Source organism: Tachypleus tridentatus, chromosome 13, assembly GCF_004210375.1.
Source record: "Tachypleus tridentatus isolate NWPU-2018 chromosome 13, ASM421037v1, whole genome shotgun sequence".
Classification (NCBI taxonomy): Eukaryota; Metazoa; Arthropoda; class Merostomata; order Xiphosura; family Limulidae; genus Tachypleus; species Tachypleus tridentatus.
The window spans coordinates 177,995,807-178,017,041 of record NC_134837.1 but is presented as its reverse complement, the minus strand read 5'-3'; the positions used below and the strand labels follow the sequence as shown (position 1 = coordinate 178,017,041).

Here is a 21,235-nt window from a genome sequence, read left to right as displayed (position 1 = left end):
AATGAAAACAAAAAAAATGGTGAAATTCACTTGTTTATTAAAATTACGTAAAAGTAATTGTTTTTTCTTATAACTATGGATATTACAATTTAGCTCATAAAAATTACCAATACTCCCATCACTTACCTCCTTCGAAACTTCCTACCCTGTTACATTTCACTCCACTCTAACTCGCTTCCATCAGAGCGAGTATTGAGGCTGATGTGGCCGATACTCTTGCACTCAGAATGCTAAAGATTATGAGGATATAAAAATATTAAACTGAAATAACTCGAAAAACTGTAAATGACAAGTTAGAAATTTTACTCTCTCATGTGAAATAATTTTAACTAGTTGCCTTTATAAATGTATCATAAATCTTATTGAGTGCAAGCTTTGGTTATTTGTTGTCATTCTGTCAATCTCATATGATATACAAATTAATGAAAGTAATATACCTATGGCGATTTGAACTTTCATGTATTAATCTTACCGGTTTATGAATCGAACGTGGTTACCAATATAATGTTTGTAAACGAATGATATACTATGAATATTATATTGTGGAACCTGTTGCTGTGTGTATTATTTAATTCATCATAATGTTTAATTTTATGAATGAATGATTTAAATATATAATCAATTTTGACCCATGGCAGCTTCAGGTAAGTAAGTTAAATCTCGTTGAGTTTAAGTATTTAGTCAGAGGCGTTGGCCTATCATTGATGATTTGACGTAACTTAAACTCAGAGTTTAAGTTTAACTTCAGTTTATCCGTTATTATAATTTGTAGTAATGTACCATATTGCTGTTTAAGTACTATTATTGATTGCTGTTAATTTTTAGTCATTGGAGAAGTTAAAATATGCAGTGGTTAACTTAAGTGATATATAATAAAATGTGAAATTAGGATGTAAAAGTGAAACTGACGAATCGATGATCTTAGTTATTAATTATTATTCGTATTAATTTACATGTATCTGTTGCTCGCCTATTTGGTGTTACAAAGCTCTTACAACATTGTTTTATATCAATGGTAAGGAATGGATCATTAACCATCGTTAATGATAATAAACTAATATTGTATATGTGGTTATTGACAATGATATTCACAATACAATGGCTTTTTATACATTTAATGCTGAAGAGTCAGTCCTGTTGTCAGATGATGAAAGTTTCAATTGCATTGTTAGACCATAAGATAAATAGGTAACTGTACAAACGTTCAAGTACAACATAGTTGTTTAATTGTTAGATAGACTTATCCAATACAAAAAAAAAATCATATTCATTGTCTTGGAAAAAGTGAATGTAAGTGTAAGAACATAAAAGTTAGGTGACAGATGAACATTCAGCCATTGTTGTCACCTTTAATCTATAAAAATGACAGCTAAAGATTTAAATCCAAACTTAACCCTTTTAACTTCATATATCTATCTAATAAAATCATGAAAATAATCAAATTAGCAGTAAATGCCACATCATTATGCAAAGTATTCCACAACCTTATAACTCGGTGGACTCAGCATATAGCCCATTGTGGCTTTGCTGTAAAAAAACACAAACCTTTATAACTCTTAACAGATAAAAAAATTATGTTCAAGAGTGAGTTTTGCAAAAGTATCCTAAACTTAAATAAATATTCATCACCCTTAATTTTCAGTTCTATATTTCTAATCTATTCATTCAGCCACTTGGATTGACCAACCATGCAAAGTTTGTACATGCCTAATAATTTGAGAGTATAAGATAAGTCTTATTTTATTATTACAAGTCTTGTTGAAAACTTATAAATAGATCTTTTATTATACACTAAGAATGATCAAAATGTTAACATCATAAATCTTAAAAACAAGACTATTTACTAAGAACTTTCAGAAGTTAAATGGAACACATATTGATTTGAAAATGACAGATATAGACTTTAACAAATGATACAGTTGGACTTCATACCATAAATACAACACTATTACCTCAGTATGAGAAGTTAGAAAACAGACCCTAACTTTGTCACAAAATATACTTAATAATACAACACTGTCAAATTTTTGTTGTAACTCACAAAAGATGTAAGCTTTATCTGAATTTTAAAAAATATACAGTCAAAAATTCCATATTTTCAATGGCCAGATGGCTATGGCACTCGACTCATAATTTCAGGGTTGTGAATTTGAATCCCCTCACACCAAACATGCTTGCCCTTTTAACTATAGGTTTGAATCTCCCTCACACCAAATATGCTTGTCCTTTCAGCCATGGGGCATTATAAGGTTACAGTCAATCACACTATTCATTGGTAAAAGAATAACCCAACAGTTGGCAGTAGATGGTGATGACTAGTTGCCTTCCCTCTAATCTTATGCTACAGAATTAAGGACACTTAACACAGGATAGCCATTATGTAGCTGTGCATGAAACTAAAAAAAACAAACATATTTTCAGATGTCTGACTTTTATTTTATACCAGACAAAGATATTACAATTTAATGTAGGACAGTTATTGACTGTTAACAAAATATTTGATCAACTTATGTATGTAGAGTGATAAAATGATTTATGTAATAAGACCAGAGTTTAGGGCTAGGTGTTTAACTTTGCACACCAGTATAGTTGATTATTCACATTATGTTTATTGGTGTCGTATAAAGTGATTAACTAAAAATATACTTAATTTGACTACTTTCATGAAATTAAACAACTAATCAGCATTATTGTTTCCTATTATTACTATTTTTGATTATTTCAACTATCTAAGTAATCAAAATACTACCATTATGACTCCTAATTGTTTTTTGGATTAATTCATTGCTATTCAGTCTAATCAACTAGTGTGTTACCACTCTTAAAAATAACCAGTAATTCTAATTATTGCTGTTTTAATTATTCCAGTTATCGAAGTCTTGTGTGAAAATAGTTCATTAGCTAAATGTAGTTTATTGTTAAAGCCTGACAGTTAACTGACTCATTAATTTTATTTGAATAAATTGTTTATTCACTAATGAATGAATGAATTAGTTAATTAACTTCCAGCTCACAACTAAGAGTGCCTGAGTTCAACATTCTTGACATACTTTGACTCTTCTTTTTTACACTTAAAATTAAATTAAAACATCCTTTGTAATGTGTCATTCTGAAACCCTGGAAAAATCCTCATTTACAATTCTCTTTTGTTAAGTTGCTTAGTGCTGTAATTCTAATTATTTCAAGTAAATAAAAAAGGTGAAGAGATTAGTTTGTGTTTTTAGCAAATTTTCTGATATTGGGCTTCATATGCTTCCCTTGTCGTTGTCATTTGTCATTTTTTTACTTTGTTTTCTCTCTGATGTAGAACCTAAAGTTAATTTTTAGATATAATTCAGTAATAGGAGGAATGTTTACAGCAGGTTTTGACAAATATTTTCAGATTTAGAAGCCAGGTCTCATAAAGAAAAGTTATAATTTGAGTCTGTTGTGGCTCAGTATGGCCAGGTGGTTAGAGTGCTAAACTCGTAATCAGAGGATCATGGATGCAAATTCCCATCACACCAAACATGCTTACTCTTTCAGCCATGGGGGCATTATATGTAATATTCAATCCCACTATTTATTCATTGGTAAAAGAGTAGCCCAAGAGTTGATGGTGGATGGTAATGGCTAGTTGCCTTCCCTCTAGTTTTACAACACTAAATTAAGGACAGCTAGTGTAGATAACCCTGATGTAGTTTTACTCAAAATTCAAAACAAACGAATCAGTTGTGTGGTTATAAAATGAGACCTACAATTCTATGCTAAAAACAAAGGGTGTATTATCATATAGCATATATAAACTTCAATATGTGTAATTATTCAAATAGTAGACTACATATTTATAACTTAGGTGGGTTCTTGCAATGAATGAAAGTAAACTAAAAATAATCACTGCATATCAATAGGCCAAGCAGATTGTTCCAGAATAAGTCTAATCTACTTATTACTACAACACTGTGTAATGATAAGCAAAAGCATATTGGTGTTCCTAACTTATCTTCACTACTCTTTGTACTGGGAAAGGGGGCTATATTTAGTTACTTTCACTGCAGTGAGTGTACACTAGGAATTCCATGATATCAACAACCACTTGATAGTATTGCCTGAATTAACTGCCTTTTGTTCCATCAGAGTCTAGACATGAGCACTGATTGGTTGAATTGAAAGAAAGAAGAAAAACAAAATGGTGTGAAATTACTAACGTGTTCTACAACTGCAGTGTTTCATTTCTTAAAAGAAACATGAAGTGCTATTAGGATTCTAGAAACAGAATTAAATATAGGACTCAAAGAATGCAAAAACAGGTTCAAATGTTCAAGAATCCAGAACTGTTCTGGATTTAAGCTAGACTACAATGGGAAAAAATATACCTGGTACCTGCCAAGGCCTGGTTTACAGAGACTGTAATTTGTATAGATTTTTAGACTATTTGATGACTGTAGTAATCATTTTATTAAATATTTGAAACTAGCAGAAAGAGGAAGAATTTGGGCAAGTAATTTGATATGTTTAGTTACTGATCATTTTATTGTACTGTAGTGCTTTAATGATTAAAATAGTTACTGATCACATTATTGCACTGTAGTGCTTTAATGATTAAAATTCATGCTCTGTTCTGTCCTTCATGTTTTCATGTTTGAAAATACAGTGATATCGTACTTACTTTTAAGTTTAGGCCTAGTTTTCTTTAGCTTAATGGCAAGTGATTCTAGCATTCTAAGATAGTTTATTCCCAGGAATGGAAAATGACACAAGAAACTGGAGGTAGATTCAACATCAGAAATTTTGAGAAAAGAACAGAACATGAAATTTAAATATTAGATTGACTAAAAAAAATTGTGGTAGTGTTTTTTAAAATCATGTTTTAAATTTTTAAGGTCTGTGCATCTGTTTGTATGAAATTATCACTTCTACATATTCTGTTAGAGAATCAGATACCAGAACTTTAGTAATGGTTCTTTTTATTTTTTTTGTTGCTTGTTGTACTGCTTTTCCAATAGATTCATAGAATTTCATTGAAGTTAATCTATTTCTCTTTTTATGTGAATCATTTATTGGATTTTATTGACATAATTCATACCTACTATAGAACACTGGTTGCCAGACAACATCTTTAGAACCATATTATGTTTTGTTTTCCTACCCTTTTCCTTTTAATTATTCTCTAACTGCATATTACTGAAAATACATTTATAGTGTTGCTTGCTTGGTGTTTAAATGTTACACCAAATCACGTGTAGTAAGGTGAGGCAAATGAGTATATTCAAGACTTGTCGAGAGTATATTTTATTAATAGAATTTTAAGCTGTATCAATCAGGATTTGAAAAATATTATATTTTGGCATTTTTTCTTTCTTTAGTCATGTATGTGTGTGTACCTGTGAAAGACAGTCAATCCTCTGTATTTTGCACAAATTATATCTTACTGTAACTGTACCATTTGTAATAAACAACACTGTAAGGTTTATAATGTAGTCCTAGAATTGTAGTTTTAGTAAATTAGCATTATAGTTCATGTTAAAGTGGCTTTATTTATTACTGTAGCGTAGATGTGAATTTGTGACAATTATAATAATAAACATATTGTTTTTATTTTTAACCATGTTTCTTTATCAGCTTTCATAAAGGATAATTATATCATACTAATACAGTCTATGATTAAAAACGACATAGAGATAACATTATTTGTACACAATGTTGATGTTGTATAATCATACCTAGTTAAAGGTTATACACTAAGAAATTGAGAATAAAAATACACCATAATCTTATTTCTTTTAATTTTTATAGTGTCTTCTTTTCTCTAGTGTGCTTTACAACCATTGAAAAAGTAACAATTGTAATTGATATTTATTTTCATTGTAAAATTTGAGGTAAGTATAAAGAGAAGTGTAAATGTTATATCATAATATCATTGCTCCATTCATTGACCCTTGTCATATACTCTTTGATTACGTGCAAGTTTCAGTTGTATTGTATGTTTTTTTTTCACGCTAGAACTACAGTATAGTTTTCAGAATGTATTAATTGATTATTTTTTTATTTAATTAGGTAATAACAGGATTGTATCCTTTATTATTATTTTTGATTAAGTCATTAGAGAAGTCTGTGAAAATATTTACATATTTGTAATTTCAAATTGTGGATTAAATGTATGTTGTCTAATACAGGTTAAGTAAGGTTTTCAGCTATCAGTAACAGACTGTGTATAGTTGAAAATGAAGACTGATTCGAATTATTTTTTGTTAAATATTACAAGTATAAAACTAATGTTTTGCAGTTCAGTTATTTAAATAATTTATAAAAAATGAAATAAAAATTTTATGTATTTTCAACATACACCAATAAAATTTTAAGTGCAAATAATTTCAGGTTTTAAAGATCCTTCACCTGTCATTTTAATTTGGTACACACTTGTAGATAGGGGAAGGGAAGTAAAAGCAACTCTACTGGATCATGTAAATCTTTGTCAGTAATAACATGAAATGATTTAGGTTGATTGTAACATGCACACACACACACACACACAAATACTTACTTAATAGAGATTTTATACTAATTTACAAAAACAGAAAGCTCAGGACTTCTGTAGCAACAATTTTGGAAATTTCAGTCAAAAATTGGTCTCAAGACATTTTATTATATTCTAATATCATTGTAACCGAATAACTTTATCACATTATAATTTTTAAGGAAGGTTGTATTTTGAGGAGCTGTGATAATTGCTTATCTTAAAAAACTGAAAGTTTTTAAGCTTATAGCAATAAAATAGGGTCAGTCACAAACTGAAAACAGATAATTCTTTTTTTTTGTTATGCCCATAAGTATATGAAATCAATTACATATACTTTTACATATTAATTTTTAGCATCCAAAGGAATATTATGAGTGTATAATATGCTACAACATCCAGTGGTATAAGTGTTTTTAATCATATGTGATATCTTTATGTAAAAACTGATTTTTTGACAGGTTTTGGTAGACAGATTTGCTCAAAAAATAAGGGAGAGATTCAGATTGGATAACTTATCTGAGTCCTGTTGTGTGTAAAATAATGAGACTTAACAAAGTTGATAAAAATGAAAATGCAGTGTAAATGTTTGTGCACATGAAAAAGACTATCATTTTTTTAGACTTACTTTCTCTCTCTTGGGGTTGATTTCTGTAGAATTAACATTATAATCTTGGTGTGTTTACTTGATGACTTACTAGTAGAATGGAACCAAAAAAACAAGCCTGAATTCAACAGGTAAACTCAGTTTCTTTGTCCATTTGAGAGTGTTATCTGATGACCTTTTTCTCTCATAGTATTGATCAACTGTTAGATTTGTACAATGTCAACTCAGCCAGCAAGGCAGAACAAAGCTACATCAAATCTTTACTTCTTGCAAATAAAAAACAACAACATGTAGCCCATGTTGGTTCTTGATGCTACTATATTTAATTATCTAATGTGTGTGAGGTGCTTGTTAGTTTTCTTTTACAAAATATAATTTAAGCAGCTCATCATATAAATAAGGCTTTATGTATGGATATTAGAAAATACATTTAACCCTTAAACAGTGGCCATCGTCAATTGATGCTGCTACCTATAACATTCCTGCTGTTTTAGGGTTAAATGATATTTAGCTTTTTTTATTGTATTTATAATATGGTTAGGTCTGTTAGGTAATGGAAAGTGCATCTTGTCTCTTTGGTGTTGTGATAATAGATCTATTTTGGAATCTGGCTTAAGTTTCATTGTAGTACATTTTTGGTCCTCTAGTTGTTTTTTTCTACAAGTTGTATTTCAGAATCAAGTTTGGATTTGTGAAAGTGAAAGAATTACTTTTGAGATATGTGAGTTGTTTTTTAGGCTAGAACTGAAAATCAACATTACATTTTAGGAAAATAAAATTGAGTTAAAATGTACATAACAGGAATGTTTTTTATATATCAAAAGAGGCTTACTTTTCCGACATTTCCTCTAAACTGCATCACGTGTCTATGAGTTTCATGACAGCCAAATCAATTTCTGTATTAAATTCTCAGGACTAAGTACTCTATATTTTAACAGCTTTTGTTAAAGTCTTAGAAAACTCAAAATGTAAAACTTCTTATTGTTGTATGACATACTGTACATAATAAAACTTGAATATCTTGTGTTTTGCCACCATGTATTTTGTTTAGTAGTTTTTAGTATATGTATTGTTTGTGTTATATGTCAATTCAGCAAAGGAAATTGAATTTTGATTTGGAAAATAACACTTTTTTTTGTTTACATATTTTCATCTGAAACTACACACTAAAAATAGCTATTTTTGTGCTTTAATTTTTGGCACGGTCTCTCTTGTGATTATTGCTTTCAGTGTTTCACACTCATTTTTGTGTTTCAAAAAGTGTAGCAAAACTCTTTGTTACTGTTAGATATCAGTGCCATATATATGTTTATACCAACAGTCAAAATAAAATATACTTTCAGGCTAAAATTTTCTCTGTGTGTGTGTGTGTGTATACTTAAAAAAGAAAATAAGTTAGTATTACTTATACAATGAACAGTTTTGACTGTTACACGACTTTTTGATTTGCATATTGAAACTTGTTTATAATGTACTCAACACTAACTCTAATGAGCTGCTCTGACCAGAGTAGTGTTTTGAAATTGATGTAATCTGTGCTACAGTATCACAATTTCAAGTTGCAAACAAAGAATTGTACACTTGGTTCGGTACAGTATACATGTATGTATTTTTACATATTTTTCAAATATTCGCATAAGTAAACTTGCTATTGTAAAGTTAAATGTGTACTAAACTAAAACAGTTCAAATACTGAATAGCTTTAAATACTGTTTAATTTTCAACTTTATCTAACATATATATTTTAAATGCAAAGTAAGCAAATTTCCAAACCAGAAGGAAAACTTTGCCATTATTTAATTTAGTCTGAAATATGTCAAACTCCATTCTGTTAATTTTTCTCAGTGATTATTTAGGGAAGTTATGAATTGTAAAATTGATTTCTTGCTACTCTGATTTTTCTTGGCTAATATAATAGTCTTTTATTTTACTTGTGTGTGTAATTTTGTGTGAAAAGGAATGTGACTTCAAGGAAATGAAATGTCAAATGTACATTTTCTTTTTTATAGTTGCTTACATTTATGTTGTGTGTAATAATCATGCATGTTTCACTTCATAGATTATTGGAATATAATATTTTGGCAGTGATATCATCTTATGTAACATTTAACAGATATGAATACTGCTATTTTGAAGTGTTGTACATGTGGCAGTTTTTCTCCTAGAAAGACTACATTCATTTGTTACCATTATAATTACGGTAACTTATAGCCTTCCTTGACTGTTCAATTAGCTTTCTTCTCTTCCATATCAGATTCTGTTGGTTTTTGGAGGTTGGTACTACATCTTGTATTCTATTGTCACTTTCCTTCTTTTTGTTTATAAAGGTAAGTGTTCTATATTTTTATATATTTCAATATTAGAATCAAACTAAAATTTTGGATATTGTTAAGCTTTCGAAAGATTCGTGTGTGGATAATAATTTATTTGGTATGCCATTATCGTGGGAAGGATTCATTATTCTGTATGCATTAAGTTTGTAGATGTTTTGGTTATAGATACACATACAAACCAGAAAATAAGTCAGCTAATACCTAAATTTGGTTATGATATATATTTGTACTCATTCTATTTCATATGCTTATAATAGGCTAACATACTTTTGTTTTCATCACCATAGGGCTAATTCTTCCATATCCAGTTAAAAATGTAGTCTGTGAAGTTGTACTGTTAACCTTTCTCTGTGGTGTGGAGGGAACAAGACTGTTTCTCGGTAAGAAATATTTTTCTTCCACTGTTTTTAATTTTGGAATAAAAACAGACATTACTATGGAAATAACATTTTTGAGCAATATTTACATTATTTTGAGTTGGTAATGATTTTATAGAATTAAACTGTAAAATAAGGTATTTTTCCTCAATTTCTGGTTCTTGAAGTCATAGTTTGTTTTATGAAATTTAATTCTTTATTGGAAATCATCTGTAAATCAAGTGATAAAAAATCCAATTTATTTAAGCAAGTTAATGTTCTATAAACATAAATAAGAAGTGTCTGTTCTTTAACATTAGATGCTAAACAGACTGTAGATTGGTAACCAGAGTGATAGATTAATAATAGTTTACATACAGAGACTCTTGGATAAAGAAAGTATAAGAATACAAAACCTCATAAACAAGCATACAGAAAAGCTTGTTTTGTTTGAGCTCATACATTTCTATATTCTTAAGATGGGAAGGAGAAGCTTGAAAAAACTATAGAAAGAAAATGAGCCTATATATAATATAGGGTAAATGTTAAACGGGGGAAGAATAAGTTGAAGGAGGAATGGAAGAAGTACATTATATTTTGAACTCCAAAGCACATTTCCCTCCACTGACAATATATAGCTATTTCTTGATTTCCAAGGTTTCCACTTTTTGCCCATCTAAGCATTGAAACACTTGTTCCAGTTTTTTTATATCCCACTCTAGGGAAATTCTAATTTACAAAAATTTTCAACCTACTTCAGTGTGCCCCCCTATCAAGGTACTGTACATAAGTGCCTCATTCAGTTGATGCAATCAGTTTTTCTTGACAAAGCACTTGACATGGGTTTCTATCAACAGGAGTTTTGTGATTATTCACTATTTACCTTGTGACTTTAAATGTGGTTAGTGTTTTTATGGGCATCTTTTTTTGTTGATATTTATAAATTACTTAACAAAAGAAACTTACTGATAGGTATGAATTCCTGAGTTAATGTTTCTACTACAGGGGCCATCCAGTCCTCTTCTCTTCCAGCTTTACTATCTGTTGTTTGTTAACAGCCAGGGGAAGGGTCACTCTCAGTCAAAGCTGTCTGTTATGTGATCCATTGTGAGATAGAGACATGTATGCAAACTTAGGGTGTCTCTCTGGGGTATTCTGAGGTAGCTTTTGTGCATGATGTGAAAAATTTGTTTCTTCTATTACTAGACTGACACACAAGAAAAAGTAACAAGTGTTTCTTCAATTCCAAAACTAGCAGACAAAAGTGAAATTTGGAAATACAAAATTATTTCTTTTCACCCTCTCCAAACTAGTAAATGGTAAAAGAATGTTAATTTTATGAGTCATATTGGTAATATTTTGTCCATACTTTAACAGTGATGTGGATTTGTTTTCAAACTTTAACTTAAAAAGATATCATGTTTCTTCATATAACACATTATTGATAACACTTGTAATATTTTGGCATAAAATTTAACATCAAATGGTTTATTTATTCATTTTGGACCTAGTTCATATTCTTTTTTTTATTTTACATCTATGTTATATTTCCCACAGCTAATTTCACATTTCTCTTTTTTGTAGATGTGAGTGTAATAAACAAGTGCTATAACTGCATAAAAACTATTATGGTTTTTAAGAGTTATATACGACAAGTGAAAATTGATGGCATTTCAAGACTTGTATATACAATACACACCATGATATGCTAGAAAAGTTATAAAGTAAACAGAATAGTTCATTAAAATTCTTTTTATAGTTATGTTTTTTTGTTTTCTGCCTGATATTTATAGGTAAAAAAGGAAACTTGACAGAGCGCACCATGTCTGTGATTTTATCATTGGTGTTAACCGTACCAGCCATCATTGGTGTTGTATATTTTCTGAGATGGCAGACCTATGTCCTTTGGATAGAGTTGATCCTCGGTGCTATATTGCTAGTGGTACAGGGTCTACAGTCAGTTTTTGGACTTTTTAGTGCTATTACTTTTGCAAGGTTAGTATTGAATCTAGGTTAGAATTTATATCTTTTCTTTTGTGATATTTACTTCTGCTCAAATGTATGTTTTATACATAAACTAGCTTATGAAAATGTATTAATCAGTTGTTTGGTAATTCCTTTGTATCAAGCCCAAGATTTTATTTAGACCAAGCAAGTGCTCTAACAGTTGAACTATAAGATTAAACCCTTACTGTGTGCTTGTAAGGTACATTTTAACGACTAAAACAATAGTATTTATCTTCTTTTATCAAAAAAAAAAAAGATCTGTTTCAAATCTTATCTCAGGGTCCTGAGATGACCACCAATTGGATGATGCTCTTTCTTAATATAGTTTTAATTTTTTTATTTTCTTGACTTCAGTTTAAATGCACATCCTTTTACAACTGATATAAAGGGCTAACTCACTATTAGTTGCTAAAAAGGCATTTTCATTTAAATAACTTAGTAATTACATACATTATTCCACTACCATTAGCAAGACTCCACATTGGACACTAGTTTATTTTAATAATTTAATTCTTCTTCCATTTAAGTCAGATTCAAACCCAAAAATTCTCAGATGCAAGGGAAGTTCTCTTCTGATTGAGCTAAAGAGCCAATGCCTTATGCTTGTCAATAAGACAACTTTCATGCCTTCTACTATTTTGTAACTGAACCACAGAAGCCTAGAAATGCATTTTTGATGTTTCCTTGAACGTATTTGATTAACATGTCAGTCTTAAATATTATCGTTACCTTGAAATGTTCGTGACAAATGCTTTTTTGTTTTTGGTATATTGTGTTTTGTTTTGTTTTAGTTAAGGTACTTTTTCATTTGTTTTTTACAATCATGTTTGTTTTGTACTCATGTCAGGATTGATATTTTAAACACATTAAACTTCTGTTGTATTTTATGGTCTCCTTAATCTTGATCTTGAGATAATACTTGGTTTCTATACTTGAGTAGTTCCAGATCAAATAAGATGTTGATGGTTGTTACTGATTGTGTCTCAAATAAATAAAATTTCTGGTTTGTTTGAATTAACATCTTTTATTTTATGATTCAATAGATCCAAATCAACTGAGATACTGATGATTGTTACTGATTGTGTTTCAGATACATCAAACTTCTGATTTGTTTGAATAAACGTTTTTCTTTAACTTTATTATTCAATAGTTCTGGATCAAGTAAGATGCTAACAGTTGTTACAGGTTATTTCTTAGATAAATTGAACTTCTGAACTTATGTATTAATCTCTCTAGATCAAGTAAGATGCTGATGGTTGTTACTGGTTATTTCTTAGATGAATCAAATTCCTGGTTTGTTTGAATAAATAATTTTCATTTTATGATTGAATATCTCTAGATCAAGTAAGATGCTGATGGTTATTACTGGTTGTTTCTCAAAAACATCAATCTTCTGGTTTCTTTTTCAGAGGTACAATCTTTAGTTTTAACTAAAAACTTCTAAGTAAAAGAAAGTGAGAGACATTTAAATAAACTTTTGATAAAATTACAATACTTTTGTAACCTAAAGCTATTATAATGTGAACTCAGTCCACTTCTGCTTGATAAGCATCTAGTCATTGCAATCTTACTCATTCTTCAGATGCACCATATTTAATATCTAATGACATTAATGGTCACTGCAACTGTTCCTCTCCTACCTTCAGATTAGTATTTCACCCCAATAGCTAGAGAACACTGTGCAACACGTCTCTCTGACTGACTCGTCTGATGTCTTCCTCTTGGTCTTCTATGTTGTATAACTGTTACATATATTACTATTATTGCTCTTTCTTCTTCTGGATGTAATGTATGTTAAAGTCAGTGCATTCATGCTGTTCTGATAATATTTATAAGTAATAGCAGCTTTTTCAGTTGGCTTTTTTCAATCTTTTGTTCACTGTTGAATCTAGTTACACAGACAAGACTGCAAATTTTATTCAAACAACTGTATCAGATATTACTAAGTTTATTTACAAGGTTCCTGTCATATTCCTTATTTCTTCTGCATTTTTTTTAATGTGGGAAATACCGTAGTTTTTTTCTAAATTTGTCTCTTTATTTTCCAAGACAGTGATCTATTTATTACAATGAATATAAAGTACAATAAAATCCTATTTGTCGATCATATCATAATTTAGACTTCTCCACTTCATCCCTTGATATAATTAATGATTTTAAGTAAGTCAGTCACTATAACATTTCATAATCGTTTATTTCTTCCACTCCATATTGAAATGCAGTTTTATCTCCACAAATGAAAAACACATCTTTTCTTTGGCCCGGCATGGCATGGCCAGGTGGTTAAGGCAGTTGTTTTATTAATCTCTGTGTCAGTATAGAAATTCAGTTGTTTTATTAATATTTGTGCCAATACAGTAAGTCAGTTGTTTTATCAGTATCTGTATTGATACAGCAAGTCAATTGTTTTATCAATATCGATGTTGATACAGTAAGTCAGTTGTTTTATCAATATTTGTGTCGACATAGTAAGTCAGTTGTTTTATTAATATCTGTGTCAATACAGTAAGTTAGTTGATTTACTAATGTTTATGTCAGTACAATAAATCAGTTGATTTATTAATGTTTATGTCAATACAGTAAGTCAGTTAATTTATTAATGTTTGTGCCAGTACAGTAAGTCAATTGATTTACTAATATCTGTGTAGATACCATAAGTCAGTTATTTTGTTAATATCTCTGTCAATACAGTAAGTCAGTTGTTTTGTTAATATCTGTGTCAGTACAATAAGTCAGTTGTTTTGTTAATATCCATGTCAGTACAGTAAGTCATTTGTTTTATTAATATACATGTAGATACAGTCTGTCAGTTGTTTTGTAACATCTGTGTCAGTACAGGGAGTCAATTGTTTTATCAATATCCATGTCGATACAGTCAGTCAGTTGTAAATATAAAAGTAATGTTGCCAGTTTGAAAGTAAATGTTTCAAACAAATATCTTATTTTGACTTCTTTTTTACTTTATTTAATTTTGTTACATATTCTTTCATATTGTTACTTAAGAAAACAGATACAACATGAGACATGAGTTTTAATGTTATTTCTTTAGTCAAGTTTCTAAATTTTTCGTCAGCACACAACGTGACTGGCAACCATTGCTGGTAAGACTCGAAAGTTAAATTCAGTCCTTATTTTTAGGTTCCAAATGTTTTGATGAAAATAATATTTGAAAACTGAAAACATTTCTAATATGATGTTGATTTACACATCTGAATATCTTGTATATGCCACAGATGAAATAATATGCATTATGAATGTTATAATGCTTGAAAATAGTAATTAGTCTTGCTAAGACATGAGAAATGTATAACATATTTCGTTTATTCCCTAGAAATATTTTTGCCTGTGATATAATTATAACCATCAAGCTATAAAGATCATTAGAGTAACATTATTTTCTGATTCTTATAGTTCTTTTTATTTATTTGAATCATAGATATTGTGGTAACAAACGAAAAATTTATTTCATTTTTATCCTTCTTAAGTAATTGGTTTTTGCTTGTATTCTCTTGGTATCAAATGTTTCCACCTAGTGATGTTACCACTGTTTTTCTTTCATGGTTTTTTCAACAGAATATGCTTCAGTTAAACTTGTATAAATTTTTATCATAATCTTCACACCATTTGTCTAAACTAAAGATAACAAGTCTGAGATCTTGTCAAGTCAATGTGAAATTAGATTATTAGAACACATAATCAAAAGTTGGTTCAAAACCATTTTTTTTAGGAGTTTTGAAGAAAATCACTACCTCGTCATGTATGTTTTATGAATAGTAAATTTCCTGTCAAGTTAGTATATAACTGAATACTACACTTAGTGTTTAGTCAATATCTTTCAAGTGGCAGTCTAGTTTTAGTGATTAAAGTTTTAAATCTCAGGAATGAACCTGGGACTTTTCATACCCCAGGTGAGTGATCTACTAGTTGATCTAAAGAGATAAGCTATTAGCTGTCATTTTCTTTTAAAAACTCAAAGTACCAGCCTCTTCTTCTCTCACAACTCATTCTCAGGAGCACTGTCTCCAAGTCATGTGACTGCTGCTAATTGAATGGCAGTTTTCTATGAGAATTCAGTTTTTGTTTCTTCAACAAGCATGGTTGAACCTGCAACCCTTTCACACAAGTGAAGGACTCTATCGACTGAGCTAAGGAGTGAACTCACTTGCAGTTGCTGGTTTAGCTGATTTTTTGCAACTCAAACTACCAACTGAGAAATAAACTAATTAACTTACAAAGGTGAAATAGATAGTTTTAAAACCAAATGTAAAGTGTAATTATACAGCTTAAGATACTTTAAGACATTATAACAGCAACTGCTGCTTTTGAGCCACATGCATTACAATTTCTAAAGATACAACATTTTTTGTGAAGTAAGAATAGTAAATTGAGTGACATGTGTAAAGTTACATGTGAGTTATAGTATTCTGAAGGATTTATTCTCTTTCATAAACTATTATGATCAATAGTAAATAAAGAGCATGAATGTAGCTAGCTATGAGATACTCTTTTATAAGTATTCACAATATCAGGTTTAAGTTAAACTTAACCCCTGATTTTGGTAATTTTATAAAAGAATAATGTACAGCAGTTGGGTAAACAATTTTATAAAATGGAATGAGTTGGAAAAAGAGACATATTACTGATTCAGAAAATGTGCAACCTAAAAATATAATGCAACAGGAACTAGTGTATAGGTTAAGCTTGTGCTGTACTCATCCAAACTTACAATAAACAACTAATTCAAGTATCAATAAAGCAATATAAAATGCATAAGTAAAGAAACAATAAACCAAAATGAACATAATAAAGAAAACATTTGATGAGACCTGGGAACATAACATATTGGGAATTTAAAGGAAAGTTGAGGTATACCTACTTATCACTGACTAAAAACATGTAATTCATTGTAAAGAACACTTGAGGTATACCTACTTATCACTGACTAAAAGCATGTAATTCAGTGTAAAGAACACTTGAGATACACTTACTTATCACTGACTAAACACATGTAATTCAGTTTAAAGAACACTTGAGGTATACCTACTTATCACTGACTAAGAACAAGTAATTTAGTTTAAAGAACATTTGAGGTTTACCTACTTATCACTGACTAAAACCTGATTCTCATTTTCATGAGCATCCCACTTGCTCAGTAGTAAGTCAGAAGGTTTATAATGCTGAAACTGAATTTTGATATTGGTAGTGAGCCCGTTTTTCATCTTAATGCTTAACAATAAACAAAAAAAAAAAAGATTTTCAATAAATTACTTGCAGTAATTTGTAGGTGTTGATATACCTTTATGAACAATTAATTTATACTTAGTTTTATATATTAAAACTCATTTCTCAATGCTTGTTTTAAGTGTAATTAAATAAAAACAACCTATACCACATAGCATTTTTTCTATAAATTGTGTTGATAATGAATCAAGTTAAGAACATACCGCATTACTTAGAATGTATACATTTTAAGTATTTGGTCTTGAAACAGTTTTAAAGTAAACATTTTGTGAAATAAAAACGCAACAAAAAACAGCTGTTATTTCTATAATTTACTATTTGTGTAACACTGCAAATGTGACTGCCCACTTACTGGAGTGCACTTGCATTAAAATAGTATGTTTTTTATTCCAGAGTTATGAATCATATCATGTAAAAATGACAGTTTTTACATAACTAACTTTAAATTTGTATAGTACAATATCTTTCCAAATAACCTTTTTATTTATCAAATCAAAACTATTTTATGTTTCAGGGCACCACAGTTGACGTGATTATTGTGTGTGTGATCTGATGGTCTTCAGGATTTCCAGTTGAAGAAATGAGTTCTTGTGAAAGAGATGTGTACTGTTGAATTTTAGCAGAATTACTGTAACATCAGACTTAACCGACTGGATATTTTGTGATAAAATAAAAAAAAAATCCATAAATAATAGTATTTGTTTGATATGGAAGAAGGAATAACAAGAAACTTGTGTAAAATATGTATTGAAGTGGCAGCTGAAGAAGCAAGGTATCTTTTTGTAACCAATAATTATTCAGCTAATTATTTGTTTGTACATTTTGTTGTTGAAGATAGGAATCTCTCTGTTACAAAGAAGTTAAAAGAAATATTCAACATCTGTGGTCAGTACCAAAGATAGCAAGATATCTTTTAAAAAAAATGTAAGACTTTTTTTTTGTAACAGGGGATTAATGTTTTTTGTCATTTTTGAAGTAAATATGGTCCTTTGGATATGGTTGTTCATTATATTGATAAGAGCAACTTCAAGTTATACATGTGAGCAATATTTCAACATGTTTTTTTTAAATGCCATTTGAAGAAAATACTTATTGGGCCCAATATTTTAAATTACTGTAAATTTAAATTATTAGAGAGAGATCATTTAGTATTTAAAGAGCCTGAAGTATAACATGATATCTCTGATTACTAATGTCAATGAAATTTGTAAGAAAAAATCATTATAGGTAATACATTGTGACATAATTAGTAAAGTGTAGCTCCAGAAAAGCTAGGGCATCATGTTTTTTTCTAGTAGTTATTTATTGTGGTTTTATTCTACAATTGTGTCTTTTCATTGTAAATTTCCATTAATTTTAACAATAATTATTCATTTTTTATATAGAAGCTTCATGATTTTAATTTTTATTGGTTCAGTTTTTTCATTTGCTGTCAAATATTTTCAAACATTTTTTGTAGCCAATATATATTTTTAAATAAATTTATTTTGCAAAATAAAGCTTCTTTACTCACTGGTTGCTTATTCATAGCTGATAATGAAACACTATTTCATAACTCTTTTTCCACCACTATTCTAAAAATAGAGGCATTCTTTTCACAATTAAGGCATTAAGTGTAAACTAAAGCACCAACTGTGTGTGAACTACAAGCACACATAGCTTTTTTTTATATATTAAACATCTACCACAATACACAACACTTTTGTTAATTCATTAATTTGTGGTTTGGCAAAGTGGAACTGATCCTAGATTCTGTGATCCAGAGATGATTGTTGTTATGTACATATATGAGGTATAATCAGTTACATGAAGCATGGCTGTGAAGACCAGTTAATATGTATAGGCCACCAGATACAAGATGTTATGGTAAATTGAGTCTCTAGTCATAATGTGGTTGTTAACAAGTTCTTTGTTGTACTCTGGTGGTTTTTGTGCTTATTATTCATAGCTACAAATGGTTTCAGACAGTAACAGCTCTTCTTCTGGAATAATAATATTTTCTTATTGCACTTCCATTTCCATTTGGACTTAAGTAGTCATAATTTTAAAGTATTTTATATAGCTTTAAATCTGATATCAGTGGTTTGATATAGCTAGCTTTGTAATTCACTTTTCCTAAATATTCTTGCTTCCACTTTGCCAGCAGTTTTCTAGGATTGGGGTAATGTTTTCAGATGTGTTATTACATTTTCTCACCTTCCGTTTTTTAGTTTCTTCTTAAATGTTTAGTATTTCCTTTACATTTTTCCAGTTTCCATCAAAAGTTCACACAAATTTTGAAATATTGGTACCACTCTAATATCAAACTGTATAATAGTAGGCCTTCAAATGTATTTTGTTGGGACTAAAACACGAGTCACCCTCTTTAAGTTCATGAATATATTAACTTGCAAGTTATTATTTATCATTATTTTTTCTGTTAGTTAAGACTTCTTCATTTATTTTTTCTCTCTTTCCATTATTTTGCTGAAAAATGAATTACTGTCCAGTGAGTCATATTCCTGAAGGATTGCCATTATGAGTGAGAGTCTACCTGTACTTGTTAACAGTTAGAGTACCATTAGTTTTATGTGGTTCAACAACACCATTGATTTGAGATAGTTCCAAGCTTCTATTGATCTCCCCCTTCACTGTGGATACTGTTTAGCAGTCATGGTTTGTTATCACACAATATTATTCAGTGTGTAAACAATGTTTCCAGCAAAGCTTCTGATGCTTGTTTGTAATATTACTCTTGTTTCAAATTTTTTTTTTTTATTTTATTCATTGAGACTTTTCATATTAACACAGATTTTATCTGATTCACCAACTTTCCATATTAGCACAGATTTTATCTTAAATTCACCAAGACTTTCCATATTAGCACAGATTTTATCTTATTCACCAAGGCTTCTCATATTAACACAGATTTTATCTTATTCAACAAAATTTTCCATATTAGCAAAGATTTTATTTGATTCACTAAGACTTTCCCTGTTAACACATATTTTATCCAATTCACAGACTTTTCCTGTTAACACATATTTTATCCAATTCACCTAGACTTTCCCTGTTAACACAGACTCTTTGATTTATTAAGGCTGTTCTCTTAGTGCAAGAGTTCATCCAACTGAACAACTGTCCCTTTCCAGTAAAGACAAGGGCTAATACACTTGTTTTCAAAGTATTTACCTTTGAATTCTCTGTGACCAAATTTAATAAGAAAGACAGAAAAAATTAATCCTCTTCCACAATAAAACTAAAAATATACAAGCTGTCAAAAGTATTCTGTTTTACTATTTCATGAATTCAGTGACCTGATTTTAATTAAATTTAAATTCCTTGTTTATAAATATTGGTCTCCTAGTGGCACAGTAGTAAGTTATTCATTTGTAATGGTAAAATCCAGGTTTCTGTGCTTAAGGTGGGTGCAGCACAAGCAGCCATTTGCATAGTTTAGTACTCTGCTATAAATAATCTAAATTTTGATTTTTCAATAGCCATACAAACCCTGACAATTTCTAATCACCAAAAATGTTCTCTCTACAGAGACCAATGCCCTTATATAAAACTTTTTCTCTCTCTCTCTCTTTTTTTCTTTAACACTATTTAATTTCAATAACACTATAAAACAATTCTAGGCATGGTATTTTAGTCAGTGTTTTTATTAGTTGATTGAAATATGGCCATAATGATATCTATATGTGACATTTGTAACATACAATTAAGCAGTATAATATCACTTGCAAAAACTGCAACAAAAATATATGTAATATCAATAATGAGTGTGTGTTTTCTTATAGCAAAATCACATTGGGCTATCTGCTGGATCCACCTAGGGGAATTGAACTCCTGATTTTAGTATTGTAAATCTGTAGACTTACTGCTGTGCCAGCAGTGGACAATATCAATATGAAATGGTGCTTTCCAAATACACTGAAAAATGTCCCTTTCTTGACGTGTCAGTTATAAATTTCTGAGCTTACAATGTTAATATCTAGAGATTGATCTCTGTGGTAGACACATCACAAACAGCATGTTTTATAGCCTTGTGCTTAAAAATGAACTGAAAAAGTATTTAATCTTTTTTCAGAATATTTTTTTTACTTTATTTTTCCTTTGTTTTCTTTTAATTTCAAGTCAAAACATGAAACAGTGTGCCTCCTAGTGGGTTGTCATTTAGTCTCAAAGCTTATAATGCTAGAAATCAGGTTTT

The 21,235-nt window shown here is 29.6% G+C and overlaps 2 protein-coding genes across 3 annotated transcripts in view; one reads left to right on the top strand and one right to left on the bottom strand.

Moving 5' to 3' along the window:
• LOC143239224 (staphylococcal nuclease domain-containing protein 1-like) overlaps positions 1-264 on the bottom strand; it is a 47,488-nt gene extending 47,224 nt beyond the window's left edge. Inside the window, exon 1 of the mRNA XM_076480117.1 lies at positions 127-264. The gene's annotated coding sequence lies outside the window, so the exon portion shown is untranslated. The remainder of the gene's footprint in view (positions 1-126) is intronic.
• A 219-nt stretch (positions 265-483) lies between these two features.
• Positions 484-17,711, top strand: LOC143239225 (transmembrane protein 216-like). Of its 2 annotated transcripts, XM_076480118.1 has the most exons (6): positions 484-644; positions 6,037-6,050; positions 9,337-9,430; positions 9,724-9,816; positions 11,586-11,787; positions 17,555-17,711. In XM_076480118.1, exons 1-6 carry the CDS (start codon positions 632-634, stop codon positions 17,571-17,573), a joined length of 435 nt encoding a protein of 144 aa, XP_076336233.1. In that variant the 5' UTR covers positions 484-631; the 3' UTR covers positions 17,574-17,711. The 2 variants fall into 2 exon arrangements, with proteins under 2 accessions (XP_076336233.1, XP_076336235.1); XM_076480120.1 differs by lacking the exons at positions 484-644; positions 6,037-6,050 and adding an exon at positions 892-1,015 and having other exon boundaries at positions 9,358-9,430.
• Positions 17,712-21,235: the final 3,524 nt, after the last annotated feature.